The 27,346-nt window shown below is 42.0% G+C and overlaps 1 protein-coding gene across 3 annotated transcripts in view; it reads left to right on the forward strand.

Moving 5' to 3' along the window:
- CEP78 (centrosomal protein 78) overlaps window positions 1–27,346 on the forward strand; it is a 1,514,071-nt gene that overhangs the window by 707,661 nt on the left and 779,064 nt on the right. For all 3 annotated transcript variants that reach the window (XM_044060872.1, XM_044060873.1, XM_044060875.1), the window contains exon 8: window positions 22,648–22,761. In XM_044060872.1, the coding sequence (XP_043916807.1) occupies window positions 22,648–22,761 (114 nt within the window). The remainder of the gene's footprint in view (window positions 1–22,647; window positions 22,762–27,346) is intronic.

Genomic DNA, 27,346 nt, shown 5'->3' on the forward strand with positions numbered 1-27,346 from the left:
ATGATTCAAGTAGGTTGGAGTAAATGTAATGTAACGGTTTCTTATAAATGTTATATTAAACCTAAAAATGCTAAAAATACAGAAACAATTTGTGATGCAGATTATGACTCATATTTTGAGTCCTTGCATAAAACTGTCAGTGATATACAACATAAAGCAACTGTCTATTATAGATAAGAAAATGTTTCATGCAGGGAAGGTGTATATCAATACTAAGGTAGAAAACTGTTATTTCATATGTGGGGAAAAAGGCATACAAATGGTTGCCTGAGAATTGGTCCGGCAGTTGTTTTTTGGGTTACCTGGTCCCGGCCATACGACACACTACAGTTTTGGCTCATGGGAGAATTCGAAACGTCAGAGACGTTGCAAAGAAACCTGAAAATCCAATCAAGAAACCTGAGAATCCAATGGGACAGATCGTAGCAGGCTGGAGAAACCATAACTCCGTTAAAGACAAAAGTAAACTAGCACACATGGACTTGAGTGACACTGTCATATCCTGGGCTGGTATAGCCCTTGCATATGGTGCAGTTAAATCAATTTGGGAACTGAGAAAGCTATCCAAACTTCTCGAGGTCATGAGCAATGCAACCTTTTCTGCTCTTGAATTAATGACTAATGAACTGAATGCGATGAGAACTGTGGTGCTTCAAAACCGCATGGCTCTTGACTTCACCCTAGCAGCGAGAGGTGGTACGTGCGCTTTAATCAAAGATGAGTGTTCGTTCATTCCTGACAATAAACACGAAATCAACGATCATTTGGAAGTGATTCAGCAAGTGTCAGACATGACCAGGCCAGGCCCGAACCCACTGACGGACTTTTTCCAGAATTTGTTTGGGGGATGGGGTTCCATCCTAATGAACATCCTGATTGCCATTTGTGTGGGATTACTTTTGTTAGGAGCATGTATTTGCTGTGGTATTCCCTGCATGAAAAAATTAATCAAAGATTTTATAGACATGTCAGTTTCTGAGACATTGTATCAAAGTACTGAAATTGAAGAACTGTTGAAAAAGGAAACACTTTCATAAGTTTAAACTGAATGACTCTCTTAGCTGCAAATCATCAAAGGAAGAGGTTAGGAGAAGAAACAAAATGTTTATGCTTTTGAAATAGAATAAAAAGTATTAACAGGGGGAAAATGTTAGAAAAATATGTAATAACATATGTGTGTAATGCTTATTTTAAATAAGGGAAGATTAACACATTTTTATTCTATATGCAGCATTAGTTTTATTTGAAACTGAAAACATGCATGTTAAGTTGTCAATCTCGCCTTCATTCTTGCTTGATGGGTTCAGAGCCGATCCCTCGGCTCCGACTCGGCACTTGCTAAGCTCGAGAGTCACTTTTACCAGCTCGAGGCAGCCCCATATCCCATGATGCAAGGCGGTAAGTACCCAGATCTCGTTTGCCGCTTCGCTTATGAGGTCCTCCTTTTACCAGCTCCTGGTAAGTGATTTGCTAATTCGCTATTTTAGCCCCTTTTAACTTAAAAACCCTTTATTGTTAGTTTTTATTTAGTTTTAAATATTTTCTGACAGAAAATTTCCTGTCTATTCTTATTTTTTAGTCAAACTTTACCCATCCCATCCCCCCCTGTTAGGGTGTGTGTGTGTGTTTCTAGTATACCTTTTTGGTATATTTAATTTAAATTCTTTGACTGGTGTGTGTGTGTGTTGTGTTGCACCATGTCAAAAGAAAGGGTCTCAGGTTTTAAGAAGTGTGACTCGTGCTGTCAGAAGATGTCTCTGACAGACGGTCACACTTCTTGCCTGTATTGCCTGGGGCCCCTTCACCTGCAGGACTCCTGTGCTATTTGTCATTCTTTCAGCCAGAGAGTCCTGCAGGAAAGAAGAAATAAATTAATACTTAGGGGCCTTCTTAAGCCGTAGGGCTCTCCGGCTAAGTCGGCTCCATCCAAGACTGCCAAGTCTTCCAAGGCCCAGGCTTCTGTGTCAAAGCCTGCGGCCTCGGCTCCGACTCGTTCTGAGTAGAGATCGGCTCCGTCTGGAGCCGATTCTGGCTTAACTAAGCCTTCGGCACCGATGGCTATCGGTGCCGATTCTGCATCGACCACTTCGGTGTCGGCTCCGATCGGTTCCGACCACCATGTGGCTCAGGCATCGGTGTCGGCTCCAATCGGCTCCGACACCGTTACTTTTGTGGCTGTATCGGCTCCGGCTGGAGCCGATGCATCGAGGCTACCTGTCGGCTCCGATAAGTTGTCGGCTCCGACAGGTTCAGTAGTTTCATCGGTTCCGATGGCTCCTTCGAGGAAGAGGTCGAGGTCTCCTTCCTTGGAGCCGATACTTTCGGCTCCGGCTTCACCTCTCCTCTCGGAACGGAGCCATCGGAGCCGATCTTCAAGGTCATCCAGGCTTTCTGACCATGACTTAGAGAGAGTGGTCAGTAGATTACTTAAGTCACAGGCACTGGCCCAAATGTTACATAGTCCGTCTCAACAGACGACTATTGGTCCACACCCCGTTGCAGTTCCTCCTTCAACTCTACCCCAGAGCTTGGAGTTGGAGTCTTCGGGAATGGTTACTGCTACGGCTGAAGGACAGATACCCCCTTCTGTTCCTTCAGCCTCTACTCTTATCTCCTCTTCGAGACCTTCCTTAGAGGGATTCGGTGGCCGGGCTTCCATGGTCTCCTCCGAGGGGGTGAGTGGCATCGGACCCTTGTCCGAGCCCGCTCTTCCCCTTGGAGCCTCGGCCTTGGTGAGCTCGGCTCCGACATCTGCCTTGGAGACTTCCCTTTCGGTGGTCCCTGGAGTTCCTAGCTCTTCGGAACGGGTTCTCTCGGACCTGCCTGGGAGGGGAGCATTCGAGGTGATGAGTGTGCTGGCCACTGGTATCAGTCAGCAGTCTGTTCCCTTAGCTCCTCCCTCTATAGTGCCTGTTGACATCTCTGCCACTTCTCTTGCTACAGGACCCAGAGATCCTCCGCCTCAGGTTTCCCCATTGGGAATTTCCCCATCTTCCGAGGATTCTCCTGATGTTTCGGGAGATCCTCCTAGGAAGAGGACTTGTAAGAGGAAACATGTAGACTCCCCCGAGTCTATCACTTCAGATACTGACTTTGATGAGTCAGAGGGATCCCCAAGATCCCCCTCTGAGGATGTCTCCTTCTCAGACATCCTAGAACTTCTTAGACAGAGGGAAACTGGCCCACCAACAATCCCTCTGAGGATGAGTCAGTATACCTAGAGGCGTTTGGATCTCGGCCCTCCACCTCCTGGGTGTCTCCGCCTTTCGACCCCCTTATGCAGGTTATTGCCCGAAAGGCGTGGGCAGCTCCTGACTCTGTTGAGCCAGTCCCTAGGAGGCCTTCAAAATTTATCACTGCCCGTGTGATAAGCAATTCCTCACTAAGGGTGTCCCGCTGATGCCATGGTGGTGGCTGCCACCAAAAGGAACTTGCAGATCCTTCCGTACCCGTCCATCCTCCTAATAAGGACTCTAGGACCATGGATAGGTACGGTAAGCGGATGTTTTCCTCAGCGACCTTTGCTATGCGTTCGCTGAATTACCTATGTCACTTCACCAGACTCCAAAGGGATATCCTTAAGGAGCTAGGTGATGTTGTTCAGGATCCTACAGCTGCAGGAGCTCAGGAAAAATTGCTTCGCAGCTAGGAACCCTTAATTCCATTGCAAACTCCTCCATGCGGCTAATATCATATGCTGCTGATGGAGCAGTAGGGCCGCAGGTACAGGTGTGGCTCTTAGGCGCCAAGCCTGGATGCGGCTATGTGACTTTGCAGATCCCTTTAAGGCGTCCTTCACAAATTCTCCCTTTGATGGGTCAGCTTTGTTTGGCCCTCAAGTGAAGGAAACTTTGACCAGGTGTGAGCAGGACGGCAAGACTCTTTCTGCCGTAGGAGTCCGTTTTCCACCCCTTCTAGACCTTACCCCAAAGGACAGAAAGGTGGCAAAATGTGGTTCCATAAATCCCAAGGAGTCACGCCGGATTCACGTGGTCAGTTTACCCCTAGAGGCAGAGGGGTAACAACAACAGACGCGCTCTAGAGGCAGAGGGGTCCAAAACCAGGGAAACAGAGAGCCTCTCTCTGACAAGCCCTTTCAGCATCCCTGAGATGTTGCCTGGCTGTCCCTCCTTGGAGGCAGTCGGGGGAAGATTATCACTGTACCCAGAAGCCTGGCATTCCCTCACTCAAGACAGATGGGTACAGTCGATCATATCCAAGGGTTACATAATTCCTTTCGAGGAAAGTCCTTTCCCCTCAAATTCCCTTCCAGATGTACCACCTGGTCTAAGGGAAATTGCAGAGTTAGAAGTCTCAAAACTACTGCAAAAGAGCCATTCAGCCAGTTACAACAGACCATTCAGAGCCCGGAATCTACTCAAGGTTCTTTTTGGTCCCCAAAAAGACGGGAGACTGGAGACCAATATTGGATCTCAGCAGACTCAACAAGTCTGTGAGGAAGTCAAGATTCCGAATGGTCACTCTTCAGTCAATTCTGCCCTTCTTACAGAAGGACAACTGGATGTGCTCAATAGATCTTCAGGATGCGTACTATCACATCAAAATTCACAGACGCTCCAGGAGATTTCTCCGCTTTCGGCTGGGGTCCAGTCATTTCCAGTTCAGAGCCCTGCCCTTTGGTCTCACTACAGCCCCCAGAGTGTTCACCAAATGCATGGCAGTGGTCACGGCTCACCTGAGACGTCAAGGATTCCAGGTGTTTCCGTATCTCGACGACTGGCTCCTGTCAGCCACCACCAGGCATCAGCTTATTCAAGCCAGGGATTACACAATAAATCTTTGTTCTCATTTGGGCATCTCGATCAACTTGAAAAGTCATCCTTATCGCCCTGCCAGTCTATTACTTTCATAGGCGCAAACTTAAACACTGTTCGGATGTCAGCTACCCTTACAGATCAAAGAGTTTCAGACATTCAGAGTCATGTCAGGATCATTCTAGCCAACAAGAAAGTACAGGCCAGAATGGTTCTAAAGGTATTAGGCCTCATGGCTGCGGCCATTACTCTTCCCCTGACTCGCTTCTACATGCGCCTTCTTCAGTGGATGCTGTTCACACAGTGGTCGTACCAACAACTTCCAATGCGTCACCAGATTCTGGTGACACAGACTTGCAAAGATCATCTTGCTTGGTGGATCACATCTCCTCAGGTTCACCAAGGCAGACACTTTGTACCCCCATCCCCGATAGCCACTGTCACCACGGATGCCTCCCTGATCGGGTGGGGGTCATTATCAGGGCAGGATGGTTCATGGGGCGTGGCAGCCGCTCGAGTACCATCTGCACATAAATGTCCTGGAGATGAGAGCAGTGCTTTTAACGTTGCAAGCCCTCAACGACTTTCTTCCCGTAGGGACAATTGCAGTCCACACAGACAACATGTCTGTAGTTTGGTATATCAACAAACAGGGCGGAACCAAGTCCTACCCCTTGTGTCGAGAAGCGCTCAGACTATGGCAATGGGCGATCTCCTCTCATCGGTTTCTGGTAGCAACGCATATCCCTGGGAAAACCAACATTGTAGCGGACAGATTGAGCAGAGCTATTCTCATGCCTCACGAGTGGTCTCTCAAGCAATCTATAGCGGAACAGATATTTCTGGAATGGGGTCGTCCATGTTGCGATCTTTTTGCTACTCCCCAAAACAGCAAATGCCCAGACTTCTTCTGTCTCTTCCCTCTACCAGGCCATCCCCCCAGAGACGCTCTGACCCAGGATTGGCCCCAGGGACTTCTTTATGCCTTCCCTCCATTTCCTCTGATCCCTCAAGTTATCCAGAAAGCTACCGCTTTGAGAGCCAAATTGATTCTCATTGCCCCTTACTGGCCTCGACAAGTTTGGTTCCGTTCCTCCATCGTCACCTTTTGGTGCAGCCGTGGCATCTGGACCCAGTGCCAGATCTTCTGATTCACCAATCCGGTCAGCTGCACCGGTCTATCCCTTCTCTCAACCTCACAGCATGGTTGCTCCACTTCCTTCCTTAGCCAGGCTTCCTTTGATCTCTAACCCAGTTAGAGACATCATAGTAGCTTCTTTAAAATCCTCTACCAGGAGGATTTATACAAGCAAATGGAAACGTTTCTCTTATTGGGCTAAGGCCAAGAATATTGATCCTTTCACTGCCCCTGTTCAGGCAGTCCTGGACTTCTTAGCAGAGATTTTTCATGCAGGCTCCTCTTCTTCCACAGTCAGAGTTCAATTGGCTGCTATCTCCAACTTTCATGTCGGGATCGCAGATCACAATATTATGTCCCATAGGCTCTGCAGGGCCTTCTTGAAAGGAATTTTCCTACTAAAGCCTCCAATCAGGAATCCTCCTCCTCAGTGGGATCTAAATTTAGTGCTGACATCCTTGATTCTTCCCCCCTTCGAGCCAGCTGTTTCTTGTTCCCTGAAATTTCTTTCTTGGAAAACTTTATTCCTAGTGGCTATTACATTGGCCAGGAGGGTGTCTGAACTTCATGCTCTATCGGTTCGACCCCCCTATTTGGTTTTTCACAAAGACAGAGTATCTTTGAGAACTAATCCGACCTTTTTGCCTAAGGTCGCTTCAAAGACCAATTTGAATCAATCCATTGATCTCCCTGTATTTTTCCCAAACTATTCAGACAGAGCCGAACAAAAACTACATTATCTTGATGTCCACCGTTAACTCAGATATTATTTGGACAGAACAAAAAAATTTAGGAAATCTGATCAACTTTTTGTTTCCTATGCGGATAATAAGAAAGGCCTTCCTGTTTCTAAAGTGACCTTGTCCAGATGGCTTTCTTCGGTCATCTCTGAAATTTATCTGCTCAGGGGAAAACAGCTGTGCTCAAAACCTAAAGCACATTCAACTAGGAGCTTAGCTACTTCTACAGCCTTTCAAGCTAGACTTCCTTTAGACACTATTTGTGCAGCGCCACTTGGGCCACTCCTCACACTTTTGTTTCCCATTACAAATTGGACTTGGCCTCCAGGGACAGAGCCAGTTTTGGCTCTACAGTCCTCAAGAGTCTGTTCCATTGAGCCACCCAGGATAGAGGTGCTAGGGGCGGTCCTATCAAGCAAGAATGAAGGCGAGATTGACAACTTAACATTAAGAAGTTATGTACCTACCATAACGCGTTCCATGTTAGTTGTCTTCTCGCCTTCTTTCTGCGACCCTCCCTCCTTCCCCAGGCCTGGACAGACCTTGTTATAAGAAATTATTATGCTGAAGACCATTCAGACCTGGTCCTTCTTCCATCCTGTAAGTTTTCTTTCTTCCTTTTGGAAGTGTTTTATGCTTGGTGCTATTGCCCTTTGTCATCAAACGAGATCTGGGTACTTACCGCCTTGCATCATGGGATATGGGGCTGCCTCGAGCTGGTAAAAGTGACTCTCGAGCTTAGCAAGTGCCGAGTCGGAGCCGAGGGATCGGCTCCGAACCCATCAAGCAAGAAAGAAGGCGAGAGAAGACAACTAACATGGAACGTTATGGTAGGTACATAACTTCTTATTTTCTAAAATTGTGCTTTCTGACACTGCAAGATGCAGTCTGACCTAGTTTGCTAGCACAGCAAAATACATGTTTATGCTTTGGAAATGTACTGGAAAGCAGGTGATTTTCTGCTAGGTCAGGAAATTAAATGAAGAAGAATAATAATTTCTGTAGATCCATTCATTATGGACAATAAGCTCTGTTCATGCTAATGAAAAAGTGCACAAGCTACAAGAAAGTTAGATACTATAAACAATGAACTGCTTCAGAAATCTGTACTTGCATTGTGCTTGAATTAGCCATAGTGTCTAGACTTGTAACATCACATAGCAAGAAAGTTATAATTGACCGGTGGTCGTCAAGGCCATCCTGTTTACTGAAAAAATCTTTTTTAAACTTTGAAGAGTCAGCTAGAAATGTGAGAAACATCTGTAAAGTAACAGAATTGTGAACTGGTGATCTGCTACATCAGCCATAGTGGGCAATGTCTTGAAAGAAAGGTATAATAATTGTGACATTTCCTGATTTTAGTCAGACAAACTCTGTAACTGCATTTTTTGTCTCCTTGCGCAAGAATAAAGATACCTGAACTGAACCTTATGCTTTTGGTCTTTTGAAGTATTTTCTGTGACAATATGCATTTGTTTACTTTTATAAAAATCATTTTTATTAATTTTATACATTTGAAATAGTTTTGATATAAATGTATTAACTTATATTATTAACATCAAATGTTTAAATGCATTATGAGGCTCTAGTGTTTGCTGGGTCATATTTCACATTACTTTTTTAACAGTCATAGTATAGGTTAATGTATTTATTTTCATTGGTTAGGGTTTTAAGGGTGGGATGTTTGAGTGCTGGATGTGTCTAGTGTTGTGATTCTGATGAAATACTTATACGAAAGTGCTTAATCTCTGTTCTTGTGGACAAATAAATTCTTTGGATATTTACTACAGTGTTGCTATTTTCTGTTCCTGGATCCATTCTTTTCCTGTGTAGTTTGTAGCTTGGGATTCTGTCCCATCGGTGATGAATGGAAAGAAGATTAACAACATCAGATAAAGAAGTTATGTCTCACCATAACGTTCCATCTGTGTTGCTCATCTTCTTTCATTCATCACTTCCCACCCTCCTTCCCCCTCCAAAGGCTCCTAGGGGATGTTTTGGGTCCAAGTGGTGTCCTAGGGTATTTGCGCAGAAATGGCCTCAGCTTTACTTCTCCATCTCTAGTGAACTCGATCTGAGGTAACAGGGAGAAGAGCATTCTGGGTAGAAGCTTATATCGAGAGTTTTTGGCTGGCGAAAGCTTGGTAAAAAGGCCGACTCGGTTCCGAGGGCTTCAAACAGAACCCATCAGTGATGAATGAAAGAAGATGAACAACACAGATGGAATGTTATTGTAAGATGTGACTTCTTTTTTGTTTTCCTCCATTCCTGCTGTGTCTGAGCCAAGTAGGCCATGGAGCTGATGTGTTGAGGCTTAGTTGCTCCTGGTCAGGTTCAGCTATCCTGACTTTAGGCTCATCCCTCCTACTGGGGGCATCCTCTCTCTCTCTATAGCTTGTCTCTGGTGTCTGTGTTGGGGTGGGCTGGAGTTCACCCGGATCCTGCTGCGGCACTGGGTTCCTTGGATACCAGGACTGTTGCTTCTGGTTGGCCATCTTTTGCCTCTGCCTTCAGTGTCATGAGGAGACTTTTTTGTCTGGTAAGGAGATGGATTGTTTGAATACATCTGGTACCTTCTCCCTCACATCTGTGTCTGTGACATTGCATCATTCTGCTCCAGGACAGCTCATTCCTGCTGTGCTGGTGTTCAATCTGTCCTCTGGCTGTGGTTCCTACCTCCTACTCTTTTACCGTGGATTCTTAGGAGTGGGAAGTTTTTGGTAAGAGGAAGCATTTGGACTCCCTTGAGGAATCTCTCACTGAAGATACTAACCTTGTGGAAGGAGAGGGGTCCAATAATTCTCCACACAGTGATACTCTTCTTTGGTGATCTTTAAGAGCTTTTCGCCAGCATGAGGTTGGACCGCCGAAGCCCATTCTCTGGAAGAGTTAATTTTTTTTTGGAGGCGTTCAGGGTGGGCCCATCAGCACCCTGGGTGGTTCCCCCTCTGGATGCACTTATTGACTTGGTGTCTGTGAAGGTGTGAAAGGAACCCAATATGTTGAAACTGATCCCCAAAAAGCCAGATAACATTCTCATCCCACCCAATAATCAGTCTCATTGGAATAAGGATACAGCTGTGGATGGTGTTGTGGTGGCCGCCACCACCAAAAAGGACATTTTATTGGAGAGTTGCCTGTTCCATCTCCCAGTAGGGAATGTCTGGTGTTAAACGGTTTGAAGTAGTGCTCTTATGCCCCAACTATGTTCCCTCTGAGGGCTGTTAACTGCTTTCTCATCTGACAAGACTTCAAAGCAATATAGTATTGGAAGTATCAAGACACAGCAGTCCCCTGTGGCTCAGAAGATTCTGGATACTCAGTTGTCTACTTTGCAGTCTATTGCTAATGTTTCTGTGAGGTTCATTTCTAATGCAGCTGATGGAATGTCCCAAGCTACTGGCACCGACATTGCCATGCATTGCCACACTTGGATGAGGTTGCGCATCCTTCATTAATGCCCCTTTTGATAGCTTCTCACTCTTCGGACCTGAGATTAAAGACACTTTTGACTAGGAGCAAGCAAGACTGAAACATACTGTCTGTCATTGGAGTATGGTTTGATATCTCTCAGCTGACCTTTTCACACACTTGGAAAGGAGCAAAACATATCTTCTTTAGGAAGTTGCAGCAGTCTTTCTAGGATGCTCCTTCTTAAGGTATACAAAGACTACTCTATTCCATTTTTAGAAATTGCATGTCTCAGTCCTAAATGTCTCCCAGACAGTCCACCCTGAAAGAGACAGCAGGCAGTCAAAGAAATTCAGAGGCTTCTGGAAAATCAAGTCATCCAGGGGGCCCCACCAGACCATCAAGGATTTTGGGTCTGATCCAGTATTTTTTAATACCAGCGAAGAACAAGGACTTCAGACCAGTCTTGGAGTTGAACAAACTAAACCCTGTTGTAAAACAGATCAAATTCCTGATGGTCACAGTGCAGTCCTTTCTACCTGTGTTGAGGAAGGAGAACTAGATGTGCTCAACAGACCTCAAGGATGCCTACCATCGTATAAAGATAGGCATTCCTGGAGGTTACTGTACTTATGTCTGGGAGCCGATCATTACCAATTCAGGGCACTGCCATTCAGTCTCACCATTGCCCCCTGGGTGTTCACCAAGTATATGGAAGTTGTAGCAGCTTGATTCTGCCTGCAGGGGTTTCAGGTCTTCCCTTACCTGGACAATTGGCTTCTCATGGCCATTAAAAGAGTGTTCCTAATCATAGCCAGGAATACCTTACTCCAACTGTGCAGTTCCTTGGGGCTCACCATCAGTCATCAGAAATCATGCCGATATCTCTTCCAGACACTGGAATTTATAGGCTGCATTTGGGTACCGTATCCCAAATTGCCAAACTCCCAGTTTCCAGAGTAGTCTGTCTTCATTCTCAGACAGTTTTTTTGCTTGCTTATGAGAAAACGCCAGCACATGCTCTTTTAAAACTTTTGGGTCACATGACTGCCTCCATTGGTCTGGTTCCTCTAGACAGCCTTCATATGAGGGCTGTGCAGTGGACACTTGCAGTGCAGTTGTCCTATTTAATGCATCCAAACAGATTTCTCCATAAAGTTGACAAAGGTTTACTGTGATCAGGTTCAGTGTTGGTTGGAGTCTCCAAATTGACCAACAGGAGACCACTTGTTCTTCCTCCTTCACTGGCCATGTTCACTATGGAAACCTCCCTTCTTGTGTGGGGGGGCTTTCTGAAGGGAGGACAGTTCAAGGGACCTGGTCGTATTTGGATGCCATCCATCTCTTCAATGTCTTGGAGATGAGGCCCATTCTCCTAGTATTGCAAGCTTTCCAGGAGGCACTCCCCAACTGTGCAAGTTCGATCCAGATGGGCAATATGTCCATCATTTGGTATCTGAGCAAAAAAGGGAAACCCAGTCTTAGCCCCTAAGTCAAGAGGCCATGAGGGTTTGGCAGTGGGCAATTTTCTCTCAACTGTTTATTGATCACAACACACATCCTATGAAAGTCCGACATTGTGGTGGACAGCTTAAGCAGGAACATTTGTTTTTCCTCACAAATGGTCTAATAATCAGAGGGTTGCCACTTGGATTTTCCAGACCTGGGGCACTCCCTGTTGTGACCTATTTGCTTCTTCCTCCAACACCTAGTACAGCAGCTAATGTGCCTTAGTCCCTCCTCAGGGACAGTCACCCAGAGATGCTGTCTGGTAGGCTTGGCCTCTGGATTTACTGTATGGTTATCTACCAGTTTACTAGTAATTAAGTTCCTTCAGAAGACAGCTCACTGCAAAGCAACTGTGATCCTCATTTGATCCTTTTTAACCTTAGCAGGTGTGCTTCCCCTTCCTATGGCTTCTTCTGAGATACCTGCCCTGCACGCTGGAGTCCATTCTGGATCTCATTTCCCAACCAGCAGGCCTGGAGCTGCCTGACTTACAGACCCTCAAATTAACTCCCTGGATCTGATGTTGTCAATTTTATTTCTATCCTCAACTGCTGAATTCGGATCCTATGCTTAGGCTCAGACTCGGCCATTACTGTAGCTCATGGCAACCTAAAACCTCTCGAGGTCCTCCCTATCCACAATGCACCAACCCCTAACTTAACCCAGATCTTGTTTGCCGCTTTCACAAAATAGATGTGGTCATCTGTAACTCTTGAATTTTTTTTTTTCAGTTAAATAAATTTTCGTAGTCTTTATAACCTCCCCTTTTCTATATTTATACCCTCTTTATACGTAGTGTATTCTCACTTACCGTTGCTGGTAATATTTTTCCCTTATTTCATCCTTTCTCCCTTTTTGGTGTATTTTACACTCCTGTATATTTTTCAGTACCGTTGTTGGTTCTTTTTCCTCCCTTACCCTTCTAAACTGGTTTTTAATAAAAGATCCTTTTCCTTCTTTTTCATTAGATTTAGCTTTAGAAAAATGTCAGAGAAAGGCACTTCAGAGTTTAAAAAATGTAACCAATGTGGGTATAAGCTTCCTATTTCCATTTCACATGATCTATGTGTATAGTGTTTGAGCCCAGAGCGTTTGGGTCCAGAGCACTTAAACTTGGATTGCTCTATTTATAAAAATTTCAATCCTCATGCAGTTGCTGGTTACAATAACAAACTTATTTTGAAAGGACTATTGCGTACTACTTTTTCTGAGGCAATTTCTGGGGCTCAAACCCCCAAAACAAAACTGAAGGAGACTTCAAAAAGGTTCCTGAGACTGTCTGGTTCCTCCACTTCTTCAAAGGAACCTCCAAGAAAGAAACAGAAGATAGAGCCAAAGGCTTCTGCTTCTAAGCCAACTTCTCAGAAGGCTGTGTCAGATCTGACCACCTCAGATCTGATATCTCTTCCTTGGACCTGATACTCGCCGACCATTAATCGGGTGCCATCCAGGTTACCATCCCCTTTCATGGAGAAATGACACTCAAAATCTCCCTTGTTAGCCTTCAATCATTCTTCTAGGAGTCTAACCAAAGCCAGTGTGGATAGGATGATGAGGAGATTCCTCTCGGTGCAAATACAGATGGGTGTTTTTCCAGCTCTTACCCCTTTGGGTCAGAAAGTTTTGGCTCGCAGTACCCCTGCACTATTGGCTCCTTCTCCAATCCGAACATCCATTTTGGAGTCCCTGAATCCAAGTCTGCAGAAGCTGTCTTTGTCAGATCTGAGGATACTGTTATCCTTGGCTCTGAAGTCTTCTCTGAGCTCTCTGGCTCTGCTGAGTTTGGATCCGGATGACTCTCAGAGCCATAGCACCTCTGTCAGATCTGAGGTGTTGAGAGTTGTTGGAGCTGTCTCTACCCCTCTGAGCCTCTGCAGTGGACAGCTCGGCTGTGCCGTCCGCCTCTGGTGGAATGCCTTTGAGGTAGAGGGAGTCAGTGGGGCAGTAGCATGTCTTTTCAGCTCTATCAACATTTTTCTCCCCAGGACATTGTGCTTTTAAGGTGGTGGAGAGAGTTTTTTCTGTTTCAGCAGGACAAGATATTTTCTTCCCACTCGGATCTGATTTTCCATCAGGATCTCATGCGTATTTGCACCTTGAGCCTCAACATTCAGCTCCACAGGGATAGCCAGTCCAAACACTCCAGATCACCTAGCAAGATATCACCATCTCTTCTGATACTTCTCCAGAGCATCTGACCAAAGAAGTACGTCAGAAGAGAAAGTGCAAAAGGAGACACATGGATTCCCCACAAGAATCTATCACAGAAGATACTGATTTCGATGAAGGGGAAGGATCCCCAAGATCACCACCTGATGACATCCTATTTGGAGACATCCTAGAAATCCTGAAACAAAGAGGTGGTTAGTCCTCCCTAAATACTTCTCCAGAGGAATCTGTATTCCTGGAGGCTTTTGGATCTAGCCCGTCTAACTCCTGGGTAACTCCGCCTGCTGATGAGCTCATTGATTTGATCTTGAAGCGGGCGTGGAAAGAACCTGACTCTGATGAACCTATCCCTAAGAGACCAGATCAGATTCTGGCAACATCAGCAGGAAGGGAAGTTTGGAATAAGGGAGTACCTGTGGATGCCATGGTCGTGGTGGCAACCACTAGGAAGGAACTTGCGGAACAAAGTTCCAACATCCATCCCCCTAACAGGGAGTCAAGGGCTTTGGACAGGTTTGGGAAGCTTTTTTATGCTAGTTGTGATAATAATGTGGCATGTATTGATGTTTCTATGGAAGAAAGTTTTCATTTTTGTTTTTCGGATTTAAATGAATCCATAGAACATGTGCAGAATAATGCTTACTGTTTTATTGATACTTCTGCTGTGCCTACCAAGAGCAGGGTTATTCCTCCCTGTTCCAATGAAAAAAATATTCACTTTAATTCAATGTTAAAATTTGCTATAAATGAAATGTGTGATAAGTTATTGTATAATAAGAATAATATTTGTTATAATTTGACATTAAGAGAGTGGAAAGCTTTGAAAGAACTACAAGAAAAAAGGTATTTGATTATAAAACCATCTGATAAGGGAAATAAAATTGTAATAATGCATTATTAACAGTATTATAGAATGTGCTTGGAACATATACACAGTAAAGATGTATATGAGATTAGTGACAATAAGAGTTATAAACAAGCTATAATTAAATTCCAAGAGTTATTGCAAAATGGTATTAGACTAGGTTATTTTTCAGATGATGAAGTGCATAAGAAATTTAATAGTGAAGGTTGTGTTTTAGCTACGTTTTTTTGTTTGCCTAACTTGCATACGGATATGAATAATCCACTGGGATGCCCCATTATTTAAGCCTGTAAATATTTTTTACATAGGATTGGGCTTTTGTAGCACATTTATTTTTCCACATGTCTTGAAAATTCCATCTTACATAAAGGATAGTTTTGATTTTTTAGATAAGATTTCCCATGTTAAGTGGAACAGAAACATGTATTGGATAATGTTGGATGTGAAAAGTTTATATACATCAATCCAACATAAGAATGGACTTTATGCCATAATGTATTTTTGGGGGGATAGTCCATTGACAAACTTTTTGGTTGATTTGACACATTTTTGTTTGACTAATAATTTTTTTACATTTAATAATGACATTTATAGGCAAAAACAAGGAACAGACATGGGGGCACCATTTGCCCCCATGTATGTGAATTAATTTATGGCTTATTTTGAGTTAGAATGTCTTTACAAATGTAATTTTGTGAAGAAGTATGTTAAACATTATTTCCGTTTTAGAGATGATTTAATTTTTATTTGTGAGGTGGGGATGAGATATTGCAGTTTGTTGCTGATTTATACCACAACACATTTAACTTATCTTTTGATGGGCTGCAGTATGGAGCACAGGTATCTTATTTAGATTTAACTCTTAGGGGTTTAGATAATGGTAAAATTTGTACTGGTGTACACCGAAAGTTTTTAGATGGAAGCCAGTACTTGTATGCTACTAGTTGTCATCCTCCCCATGTTCTGTCATCCTTATCTTATGGAGAGTTTTTAAGACTGTCAGGAATATGTAATGTTGAGACAAATTTATTGGAAGAAATATATAATACTGCAATTATGTTCTGCAACAGGGGTTATAATAAGAAGGTAATAGAAGAAGCTAAACAAAAACTTTTTTCTTCACAATCAAATAATGTTGTTAAAAGTTATTGGAACAATGTGGAAGGTAAAGAAAATAATGGGAGTAAGAAAGAACAGATGTATTTTGTTAGTACATATAATATTAAAATTGAGGAAATTTGTAACATTGTGAGATATTATTGGAACTTTCTTCATAGAGACAGGGATTTGAGCAAAATTTTGAATAAACATCCCATGATGTCATATAAATGAGGGAGGAGTTTAAAGGATATGCTTGTTCATGGTAATTTTGTTTTACCAAAAATAAATTTAAATGATTATCCATTATCCATGGGCACTTTTAAATGCAATAGTTCTGTTTATAAACATGTAGTGTGTTCCTTTGAGTAGCGACAAATAAGATTGAATACACAGCAAGGGGACATTTTTCTTATAATAGTAAGGGGGTTATTTATGCCCTAAGATGCCCCTGTGGTTTCTTTTATGTTGGTGAGACAAAAAGAAGTTTCAAAGTGAGGCTAATGGAACACATTAGGGACATAAAAAATCAAAAGGAAGACAAAATTATAGCCTGTCATTTTAAAGATGTGCACAATAGTGATTTTTCTATGCTTCAAGGCTGTATTTTAGAACAAATATTTTTTAAAGATGATGATGAAATTCTTTTGAAGGAGAAATTGTTATGTAAGGAATCTGTTTTTATTCTTAAGTATGATAGTATGGTTCATATGGGACTGAATGGAGAGATTAATTGGAAGTATTTTATTTAATTATTTGATTGTATGATTGAATAATTGAGTTTGAGATTTTGTGTAAAAGGTAGTACATTTTTATATGGATTTTGTAACTCCTTGAAGGTCTTGTACCGAGGCACTAGAGAGAGAATAAAGTGTTTTGGGTCTGAGCCAGTGGTCTAGGTTTGGGAAGCATGTCTACACTTTAGCGACCTTTGCTCTTAGGTCGCTGAACTATTTGGCAAATTTTACTAGATTGCAACAAGATTTGGTTAAGGAACTGTCAAACTTTCTTGCAGGGAACACTACTGCTGAGACTCAGTCCAGTTCTGATTCGTCCATGAGAGTCATCTCTCGTGCACTTGAGGGTACCTCAAGGACAGCAGGTAAAGGTGTCTCTGTTAAGAGGCATGCCTGGATGAGCTTGTGTGCCTTTGGTGAGCCCTTCAAGTCCTCTTTCGTCAATGCTCCCTTTGACGGAACTTCTTTTTTCAGCCCCAAAGTGAAGGACACACTGTCAAGGTGTGAAAAAGATGGAAAGACTCTTTCTGCTGTGGAAGTATGTTTTTTTGACTCCTCAAGGGACCTTTTCTAGGAACCAATGAGAAGGACGAAAAATGTGGTTTAAAAACATCCCAGGGTCCTTTCCAACATCTATGTGGAGACGGTTCCACCAGAGGCGGGGGGGGGGGCTCAAATGGGAGACGTCAGCCATGCAGCAGAGGTAGCCCACAAAACCAAGGGTCTAGAGATTCCTTCTCTGACCGTCCTTACCACTGCTCCTGAAAGGAGGCCCAATTGTCCCCCTCTGGAGGCAAATGGGGTTCATTTATCCCTGCCCCAGAGAGCATGGCTAGATATCTCAAAAGTCACCTGAGCGCAGAGGATCATTTCCAGCGTGTATATAATTCCCTTTTCCCTTTCACTGATGTTCCACCCAATCAGAGGAAAGCAGCAGCACTAGCAGTACAAAAGCTGCTAGATAAAGTCTTCCAAGAGATTCCACCAGACCAGCTAGAATCCAGAACTTACTCAAGATTCTTTTTAGTGCCAAAGAAAACAGGGCTCTGAAGACCAGTGTTGGATCTCAGCAACTTGAACAAATCAGTTCAACACACAAAGTTTCAGATTGTCATGGTTCAATCCATTTTGTCCTTTTAGAGCAAGGACGACTGGATGTGCTCAATAGGCCTTCAAGACTTGTGCTATCATATAAAAATGAACAAACAGTCCAGAAGGTCTTTATGCTTCTAGTTGGGAGCCAGTCATTACCAGTTCTGAGCCCTGCCCTTTTGTGTCACCACAGGCCCCAGGGTGTTCACCAAATGTATGGCAGTAGTAGCAGCTCACTTGAGATTGCAGTGATTCTAGGTGTTTCTGTATCTAGACAACTGGCTGATCACCCCCCCCCCCCCAACCAGGCATCTACTCATAAGAGAGAGAGATCAGGTACTCCAAAATTGCTTCCTTCTAAGAATCACTATAAATAATGGCAAATCTCCATTAGGACCTTCCCAGATATTGGAATTAATAGGAACAGTTTTCAACATGGTATCAGTAACAGCTTCTCTTCCAGTAACAAGAGTTCAAAGTATCAGATTACGGGTCAGCGAAATAGTTCACCGTATCACAATTTCAGCCCGGTTGATCCTTCAAGCTTTGGGGTCAATGTCAGTTGCCGTAATTTTAGTTTCCCTAGCAATATTTCATATGAGAATTCTTCAATGGATGCCCTTTCATTCTCCCTCAACCCAAGGCCATAGTGACCATGGACGCATCCTAGATTGGGTGACTGGACACTTCTGGAGAAAGCAGTCCAAGGTAGTTGGTCTATTGAAGAGGTCAATATGCATATCAATGTCCTGTCCTGCAAATGAGAGCAATGCTCTTGGCATTGCAGGCCTTCCAAGACTCTCCCTTTTGGGACAAAATCAGTTCAGGCAGACAACATGTCAGTAGTCTGGTACATCAACAAACAAGGGGTAACCATGTCTTACCCCTTGTGTTGAGAAGCCCTCAGAGTGTGGCAATGGGCGATTTCTTCCAGCTGCTTTCTGATAGCGACACACATTCTGGGGAAGTCCAACGTGATAGACAAATTAAGTAGGTCTATTCTACTACCTCATGAGTGCTGTCTCATCATGAAAATGACAGAAATGATTTTTCAGTCAATGAGGCCAGACTTGCTGCGATCTATTTGCATCTCCCCTAAGCAACAAGTGCAGCAGCTTCTTTGTCCTGATCCATCCATCGGGGAAATCACAGATGGATGCCGTACTCCACCATTGGCCCTGTGGTCTTCTCTATGCCTACCTTCCAACCCCCCTTATTCCCAAATTCCTACAGAAAGCTGGCCAGTTGAAGAGCAATGTTATCCTCATTGCACCTTACTGGCCTTGACAGATTTGGTTCCCTTTTCTTTGGCCTCATCTACTTTACCAATCTTAGATTCTGGATCCGACTCCAGAAGACTGCCTGTCTCACCCTACAGGCAAAGTTCACCCGGATATCTCAAACCTAAAGCTGACAGTGTGGTTTCTCCACTTCTGTTAATAGCCAGACGACCTATGCTGTCATACTTGGCCATCATATAAAGCTTCTAAGAGAAAACTTTACAGACGTAAATGGAAGGGATTTGTTATTTGGGCTTATCAAAGAAATATTGACCCTTTTTCAGCCCTGTACAAAGTGTCCTTGTGTTTTTAGCAACAATTTTCAATGTTGTGTCTTTGTTGTGTCTTTCGGCTTTTCCTGATTAGGGGTCGCCACAGCGGAACTCAGATCCGCTAATGATTGGTAGTTGATTTTTACGTGCCGAGTTACCAGCCCTGACGCACAACCTTCAACAAAGGTACGCCCATTCACGCATGTCTCCATGCAGAAGACGCTGTAGCTGAGAATCGAACCAGACAGCGTCTTACTGTGAGGCGACAATGCTACCGCAGCACCACCACCGCGGACTTAGCAACAATTTTCAATGAAGGAGATTAATGTTTAGTTGGCAGCAATCTCTGTCTTCCATATTGGATTTGAGAATTCTTCCCTTGCTTCAACAAAGCTTTTAAGGCCTTCTTAAGAGGTACTCTTCTGTAGAGACCACCTTATGAAGATCCTACTGCACCACGAGACTTGAATTTAGTACTACAGGCTTTAATTCATTCCCTGTTTGAACCACCAGCAAAATGTGATCTTAAATTCCTGACCTGGAAAGCAGTCTTTCTAGTGACCATTACTTTTGCTAGAAGAATTTCAGAACTTCAGGTATTGTCTTCTAAACCTACCTACATGATCTTTCATAAATATAGTCACTTTATGTACCAATGCTTCTTTCCTTCCTAAAGTGGAGTCAGAATCCACTGTCAATCAGTGTATTAATTTGCCAGTTTTCTTTCCTAAATTTGTAAACAAAGGCAAATATATGTTGCATTTATTAGATGTTCACAGACAATTAGATTTTGATTTACACAGAACAAAATAAATTGGAAAGTCATCAATTATTTGTGTCTTTCGCAGATTCTAAATTGGGCAAACCAGTTGCAAAGCCAGATGGCTGATGGATTGCATTTATTTTATCTATAATAAGTTGGATCTAACCTTATCAAGATCTTTAAGAGCCCGCTCAACTAGGTCCATGGCAACTTCTTTGATGTTTCTCTCTAGGGCTTCCATGGACAGTATATGTGTGGCTGCAACTTGGGCTAATCCTCATACCTAAATCACTCATTACAAATTGGATCCGGACTCAAGGGGAAGAACAGTCTTTGGCTCATCCTCTCTCAGGGATATCCTTCCTTGGAGTCCACCCAGGATTTTAGTTAGCTGGAGACTCTGTCCTAACAGTTCAGGATAGAATGAAAATTGACAACATCAGATAAAAAAAAACTATGTACTTACCATAATGTTCCATCTGTGTTGTCCATTTTAATTCTTCTTCAACTTCCCACCCACCAACCCCCATCCTTGTCATGATAAGACTTCTGGAAGAATGAGAGTTCATAAGGCCTTAATTTGAGCCCCAGATAATGGCTTTTTCAATCAGGGATGATATTTTAATATTTCTTACTTTATTTCTTCTAGCAAGCAACTTCTAAGGTATGTTAGGGGTTAGTGCACTGTGGATAGGTAAGAGCTTGAGAGCTTTTGGGTTACCAGGAGCTATAGAAATGGCCAAGTCGGATCCGAATCCAACAGTTGAGGAAGAATGAAAATGAACACCACAAATGGAACATTATTGTGAGTACATAACTTTTTTTTCCTCCAGGTTCCCTTGATGGCCAGACATCCCAAGCTTTCAGATTTCATTGTACATATCGTATCCTCTTCCTAGCAGATGTCTACTAGGAAAGTGTATGGTAGTAAGTGGAAACATTTTCCTATTTTGGCTGATTCTCATGGCTTGTACCCTTTTTTCAGCTCCCTTGGAGGTAGGCCCAGATATTTTTGTGGAGTTGTTCAATGAAGGTTCCAGTTGTTCCATGATTAAGGTGCAATTAGCAGCCACATCTAATTTTCATGTTGGTAGGGATAATGTACCTTTGTCTGCCTTGAAAATCTCCAAAGCTTTCCTCAAAGGCATCTTTCTGTTACACCCTCCTTTTCAGGACCCTGTATCTGCTTGGGATTTACCTTTTGCACTGCAGGTCTTTGCAGGTCCTCCTTTTGAGCCTTCTGATGACTTGGATTTGAAGCTTTTTTCTTGAAAGACATTATTCCTTGTGGCTCTTACTTCTGCCAAGCATGAGTCAGAATTACAGGCTCTTTTTACTGTTCCCCCATATTTGGTCTTCCATAAAGATGGGATATCTCTGTGCACAGACCCTTTTTTCTTCAAAAAGTGACTACTGAAAATAACCTGAACCAGTCTATTGACCTTCCAGTATTTTTTTTCACAGCTTAGATGATCGAGATTCTATTTTGACAGGATTAAGTCTTTCTGGAAGTCTGAGTAGTTTGTTTCCTTTTCAAAGTCTACATGAAGTAAACCTGTTTCTAAAGTTACGTTATCCAAGTGGCTGACAGATTCTATTTCCTTTGTGTGTACTTTGAAAGGCAAGACCTCGCATTGCAAACTTAAAGGTCATTCCATCAGAGCTATGGCTACTTCTACTGCTTTTTTCTCCAGTGCGACTTTAGACGATATGTGAGTGACTGCTACTTGGGTACGTCCTCACACATTTGTGGCTCACTGCAAGCTGGACATTCAGTCTAAGTCCAGAGCTTCATTTGATTCCACCGTATTGCGCAATATAGTTCCTTAGAACCGCCCATGGGTGTTATGAGGTTGAGGACTCTATCCTGCAGGTTGAAGCCAGATGGAAAAGATAACATCAGATATGAAAGTTATGTAATAATCATAACAGTATATCCATGTTGTCTTTGTCTGGTTCAATCTTCCCTCCATCCTGCCCCCTATTGTATGGCGAGTCCTTCGTCATAGGATCATAGAGCGGAAGAGGTTACTTGTCTGTTTTTGTTGGTGCCTTTAGTTCCTCTTCCATAAGGTCGGTGCTTTACATGAATTAGACAAAGAGGAGCAAACTCTATCTGAAGTATTCTTGGGGGAGTAAGGGATTGTGGGTAGGGGAGGCTGGCACTCTGAAGTCTTGAAGATATGGCTGGCCTCAGATCCAAGTCAATTCCAATAACCCACAGGCTGAATCAGATGGAGAAAGACAACATAGATCTATTGTTATGGTAAGTACATAACTTTCATTTTCTTACTGTTCCTCTGGGTATGAAACTTATGCCTATGAGATGTCCTTGATAAATTGTTTTGTACATTTGCTGCACAGAGGACTCCTTTTGTTAGTACTACAGAGTATGGAAGTAGACAAAACATGGAAATGCTTCATGATGAATTTAGTCTATTTGGCAATGGTTTTATTTTGCCATTTTAATGAATGGCTAGGTCTAAACAGTTTTCCAACTAACCACAAACAGTTATACTAAAATGGCCACACTGAAGATTTTAGTAGATGTAAAATAAAATTCACCCACTGTTTATTTAGGATGATTTAAGAGCATACTTGCATGTTAAAATGTTGGTTGTTTAGTCATTCTGTTAACCATGTTCTGTGATGCAAGTTCCACTGCTGTTTAGGAGATTGCTTCTGAAAAAGTACAGTCACTTAATGAATGACAAGTGTTTTATGATCCCTATTAGTGTATCCTCTCATTACCTTTTTTTTGTGTGACATTTTTCTTTTTTTGTTTGTGTTTTCTTTAGCTCTCGATTTACAGCAATGTGGGATCTCCGATGATGGTGCAAAGTCATTGCTTAATGCTTTAAAGTCCAACACAACCATTGTAGTTTTGGATGTTAGGAAGAATCCATTAATAGGTTAGTTGTTTGTCCTGGTTTTAAAAACTTCTGTTACGAAAACTGACAGTTTTTAACAGCAAAACCTCACTGAAGAGTTTGAATGCTGATGGCTGTTGGGTGTTTGAGATGACTTAATTCAATTTTGGGCCCTCAGAAAAACTCTAAAAGCTGTACATAATTTCTTTGGAGAGAGCTGTATTCTATTAGTTTCTTTTCCCTTTCCATTCTACACTCTCAGTTTTGAAAGCAGTGCATTTCTTGTCAAAACAGACTAGCACTTAAAGAAGATTATGATAGTACTAAGGTTAGTTGATGGCCAGAGTCCCACCTTATGGCAATCATATCTGTTTGTTTTAGCCTTATAAGTAAATGGAACACTACATACTTTAGAGATGTTTTACTTAATTGTGAAAAAACAGAGTACAGATTAGTAAACAGTACACAGCAGGGTTTATCATTACAGTGTATTACTGCCAGGTCACTCCTCTCTACAGTTGTGGAGCTAGGAGGTAGAAGTGTTAGATAAGTAGTGGATGTAGGAGATAGTGCTGAGTGGCTAGCAAAGGAGCCTTTGTCGCATAATAGTGAGGTTAGTAGTTGGCTAACAAAAGGGTCAGTTCTGGTATATTTTCCGGTGTGTTTATTGTACATGTACAGGGTATTGATAACATGGGAAGACTATCTGCAGATGATACAAAAGCAGGAGCAGTAGTAGGAATGGGAGGGCCCAGTTTCAAGAGTGATCTCAAAAGCTGACTAAGCAGGCAGATAGCAGCTGAAATTCACTGCAGAAAAAAATAAGGTGGTTCCCCTGCTTCCATATCCTCGTGACAAAATGCAAGCGAGGTGGATGTTGTAGAAGAAAAATTAAGGGATGGTTGTTTCAGGCAGAGAGAAACTACTAGTCAGAGAGCAGCAAAAATCCACCTGCTAAAATCAGTAGCTTTCTGGAATATATTCTTAGGAGAATGACTTTCTGGTGTAAAGTGGTGGCCATGCCACTCTATAATTCTTTGGTTACAATAGGAGTATGTACTTCCTCAATGCCACATTTATTGTGTGCCTTTGTACATACATCTGTTAGACTACAGTTAGAGTACTTTGTGTACTTCTGAAGGCCTTTTACTGGAAAATGATAAATTTGGGGGGAAACAGAAGAAGGCCATAAGGATGATAAAAGGGGTGGAAGGCAAAGGCAAGGAGGAAAGCCTTGGAAGAGGGTAAGACTATTTTCTGTGGAAGACAAGGGAAATGAGAGATATGGTGTAGGCCCACAAAGGTAGCAGTGAGAAATTGTGGGGATCTAATACTAATCAAAAAAGACCGAGAATAGTAAGGGACATGCATTTCAAATTAACAGTAATCAGTTCTCTCTAGACTGAGGAAAGATTCAAGAAAGCACTACTAGATGGTAAGAGAGAGGAGGACATGTACACTAGGCTGTCAGAGTGGGTGATAATGAGCAGAACGTGTAGGATGAATGGAAAATGTGGAGGAAAATGGAAGGGGGGACAGTACAGAGGACTCTAGTTGCATCAGTCTTTTAGACTAGGTACGTCATCAGGCTTCTGCCAGCACAAATGCATAGGTGCAAAAGTGATGCATTAGCTGCACAAAAATTGTATCTTTATCTTATATTACAGTGTTTATAACATGAGGTAGAACAGTCAGATTACTGATTTAAAATGTATGTGATCATCACAGGGAGCAGTCTTGTGTTGCTGTTTATGGCTGCATCAGGACAAGATGAAACTTGGAAAATAAGTGTGCTGTTACCCTTTTTAGTATTGCAACATTGCTTGAAAACTTACCTGAATGTGCTTTATCTATGCTGTCATTTATTAAGTAGGAAACTGTTTACTGCAACATTTTAACAATGTTATTCATTCATCAAACTGTAACTTGTAAGTTCACATACATTAATGATAATTTTAAGAACATTTTTGTTGTCAGCTTTATGCATTAATCATTTTCCACATAACTTTAATCATAATGTTTACATAATGCCCTCATATTTTCAGTAGTAAGCAACCCTTCCACATCACAAATCATCTTAACATTATTTGGTATGTATTTTTAACACATTTATTGAATTATCACTTAAGACATAAGCAAAGATACATTTACGTAAAAGAAAACAAACCATGTTAACCTGTTCACGGTTGCAAATGTTATACATTACATATATTATTTTACACAATTATCATCAATCCAGCATTACAGTACATGAATTGATCAGTTCCTGCAATACTCACTGCTTCAAATACAGTTGGTTTAAACTGTGATTTCCATTTTCTAGCAATTGCTTTTTTGGCAGCCACCAGAATTAAACTTAACAAGACCTTATGTCTAGGTAATTCAGATCCTGCATTTTCACTCAAAAAATAATAATTTCCTTAGTTACACCCATTTGTTCAGCCAGTACAGTATATTTCTGACAGAGAACTGTTTTTCTGCCAACTCATTCCATTCCCAAAACATATGTTCCCAGTAAGTTCATTTTTCACCATTACACCTTCAGCATTTGCCATGTACCTAGGGAAAAATATTTGAGGTTTGTTTTGGGGTAGAAAGATACCTATACAAATACTTCCAAACAAAAATGCTACATCTTCTAGACTTTGTTACATATTTGGGAGCCATACATATGTCCTGCCATTGTTGCCTTTTGAATTGCTTACCCAGTCTGTCTTTCCTAACCTCCACTGATAGATTCCTATACTTATTGTGCAGTATTTTTATGGCCTACGAATTATCCTTTTTTAACAGCATCTTCTGTTCTAGACTCAACTAAAAACTTTCACTTAAGATTCCCCTATCCCTTTCTCTTGGTCTATACTGTGACATCAATCCCTGATAGGGAAGGCAGTCTTTAAACTGCAGTCCAAATGCCTTCATGGCGTCTTCCTATTCTCTTTTCTTGTCTCATTTTTGCTCCCAATACCTTGGATTGTTTGCCAGTATTCTTTAGTAAATTCGAGCCCCTTCTTGCCTGTTCTCTGTACCCCTACTTGTAGTCATCCCTATTGGCAGAATATTCTTTCTCCGTTCTCGTGTTGGCTCAGTTCTTAGAATACTTTCTGCTACATTATGAATAGAAGATTCTATATGGTTGTTTTTCTCCTTAAGGATCTGCTTCCAAAATCCCACTCCTTCCTTATTTCTTGAATTTCCCCGCTTTTTCATCATCATCTCTTTCCCCCCTTTAATGATAGCTTTCTGCTTGTGTTATGTATATGATCCTTAACTATGTAGCTCTAAAATATCCCTTCAAATCAGATAATCCTAAACCACTTTGTTCTATTGGAAGGGCCAACATATCCTACTTGGCCCTTGCACTCTTCCCTTCCCAGATAAAATCAACTCTTTATTAATTACTGTCCATAGCTTCTGATCTGGTTGATAAAAATATGCCTGACCTATATGAGCTTCCAGATTTTCAGTTTTTGTATCATCTTTTGTTTAGCCTCTTTCCACATATCCTTATCTGCCATAACAGAATCCCTTTTAACCCATTTTTCATTTGATCGTGTCCCCATAAATATGCCTATTGCTGAGCCAATTCATGAGTCATGCATAGTTTACAGTTAGAACCTTTGTTTTGCCTACATTAATTTTATATCCTAATAAAACTTGAAACAATCTCAGAATGTTCTACAACACCAAGATGTCTTTTCTGGTTTTATCAGGTAGAGAATACTATCATCTGCAAATAAAACCAACTTTTCTTGATTACTATACCAATTATATCCTTGAATTTGAGTCCCTTATTTTCTTTGCCAGTGGCCAAAAGTATAACTCAGATAACAAAGGGGTAAGAGGACAACCCTACCTGGTTCCTCTGTTCGGAAGGCTTATCAGAGAGGAACCCTCCCACTTTAATTTTTGCCTCCAATCTCTCATATGTCATCCTAATTAACCTTATTATTTTATCACAGAATGCTTATTTGGTATGTATTGATCACAGGTGTGCTACTTATTTTATGCAGTTTGCTTCTTTCCTCTTCTAAAGATTCCACCTCTGTTTCTTTAATTTCTTTTACTATGCTCAGTGCATCTTCTAAAGTTGGTTCATTTTTTCTAATTTCTCATTATTATTATTATTATTTTTTACTGCCAACAGTATTAGTTCTTATTATATCATGACAGTCCTAACTGTAAACAGAAGAAAAACATCTCCTTAATTACTGCAGTTTGTTCCCTCAGCATGTGTATAAAGAGCATCCTGTAAAATCAGTTAAGTCTGTACATTTCCATATTATATTTTCCTTAAGCACTTGCTGTCTATTTGAAGGAAGATTCTTTGAAGTATACTTGGTATATAAAAGTACCTGTACAAACATTTCCACATAATTATCAAGAACTGCCTGAGCTTATTTGCATACATGGGTGCCCTGCAAATCTCATTCCATTGTTCCTTCTTTGTTTTCTCTTTCCCAGTCCTTTATAAGATCTTCCGATTCTTATAGTTGCATTGCAAAATCTTTCTTGCTTATCCCTTTTTTAATGACATCTGTTCTTCACTCCACAAGAAACACTAACAGGCCTGCTTTTCTTCTAGTCTCTGTATCCTCTTTTTTGTTATGGGAGACAAACCCTAACA

Source organism: Protopterus annectens, chromosome 2.part0 (assembly GCF_019279795.1).
Source record: "Protopterus annectens isolate FY-2018-M chromosome 2.part0, PAN1.0, whole genome shotgun sequence".
Classification (NCBI taxonomy): domain Eukaryota; kingdom Metazoa; phylum Chordata; order Ceratodontiformes; family Protopteridae; genus Protopterus; species Protopterus annectens.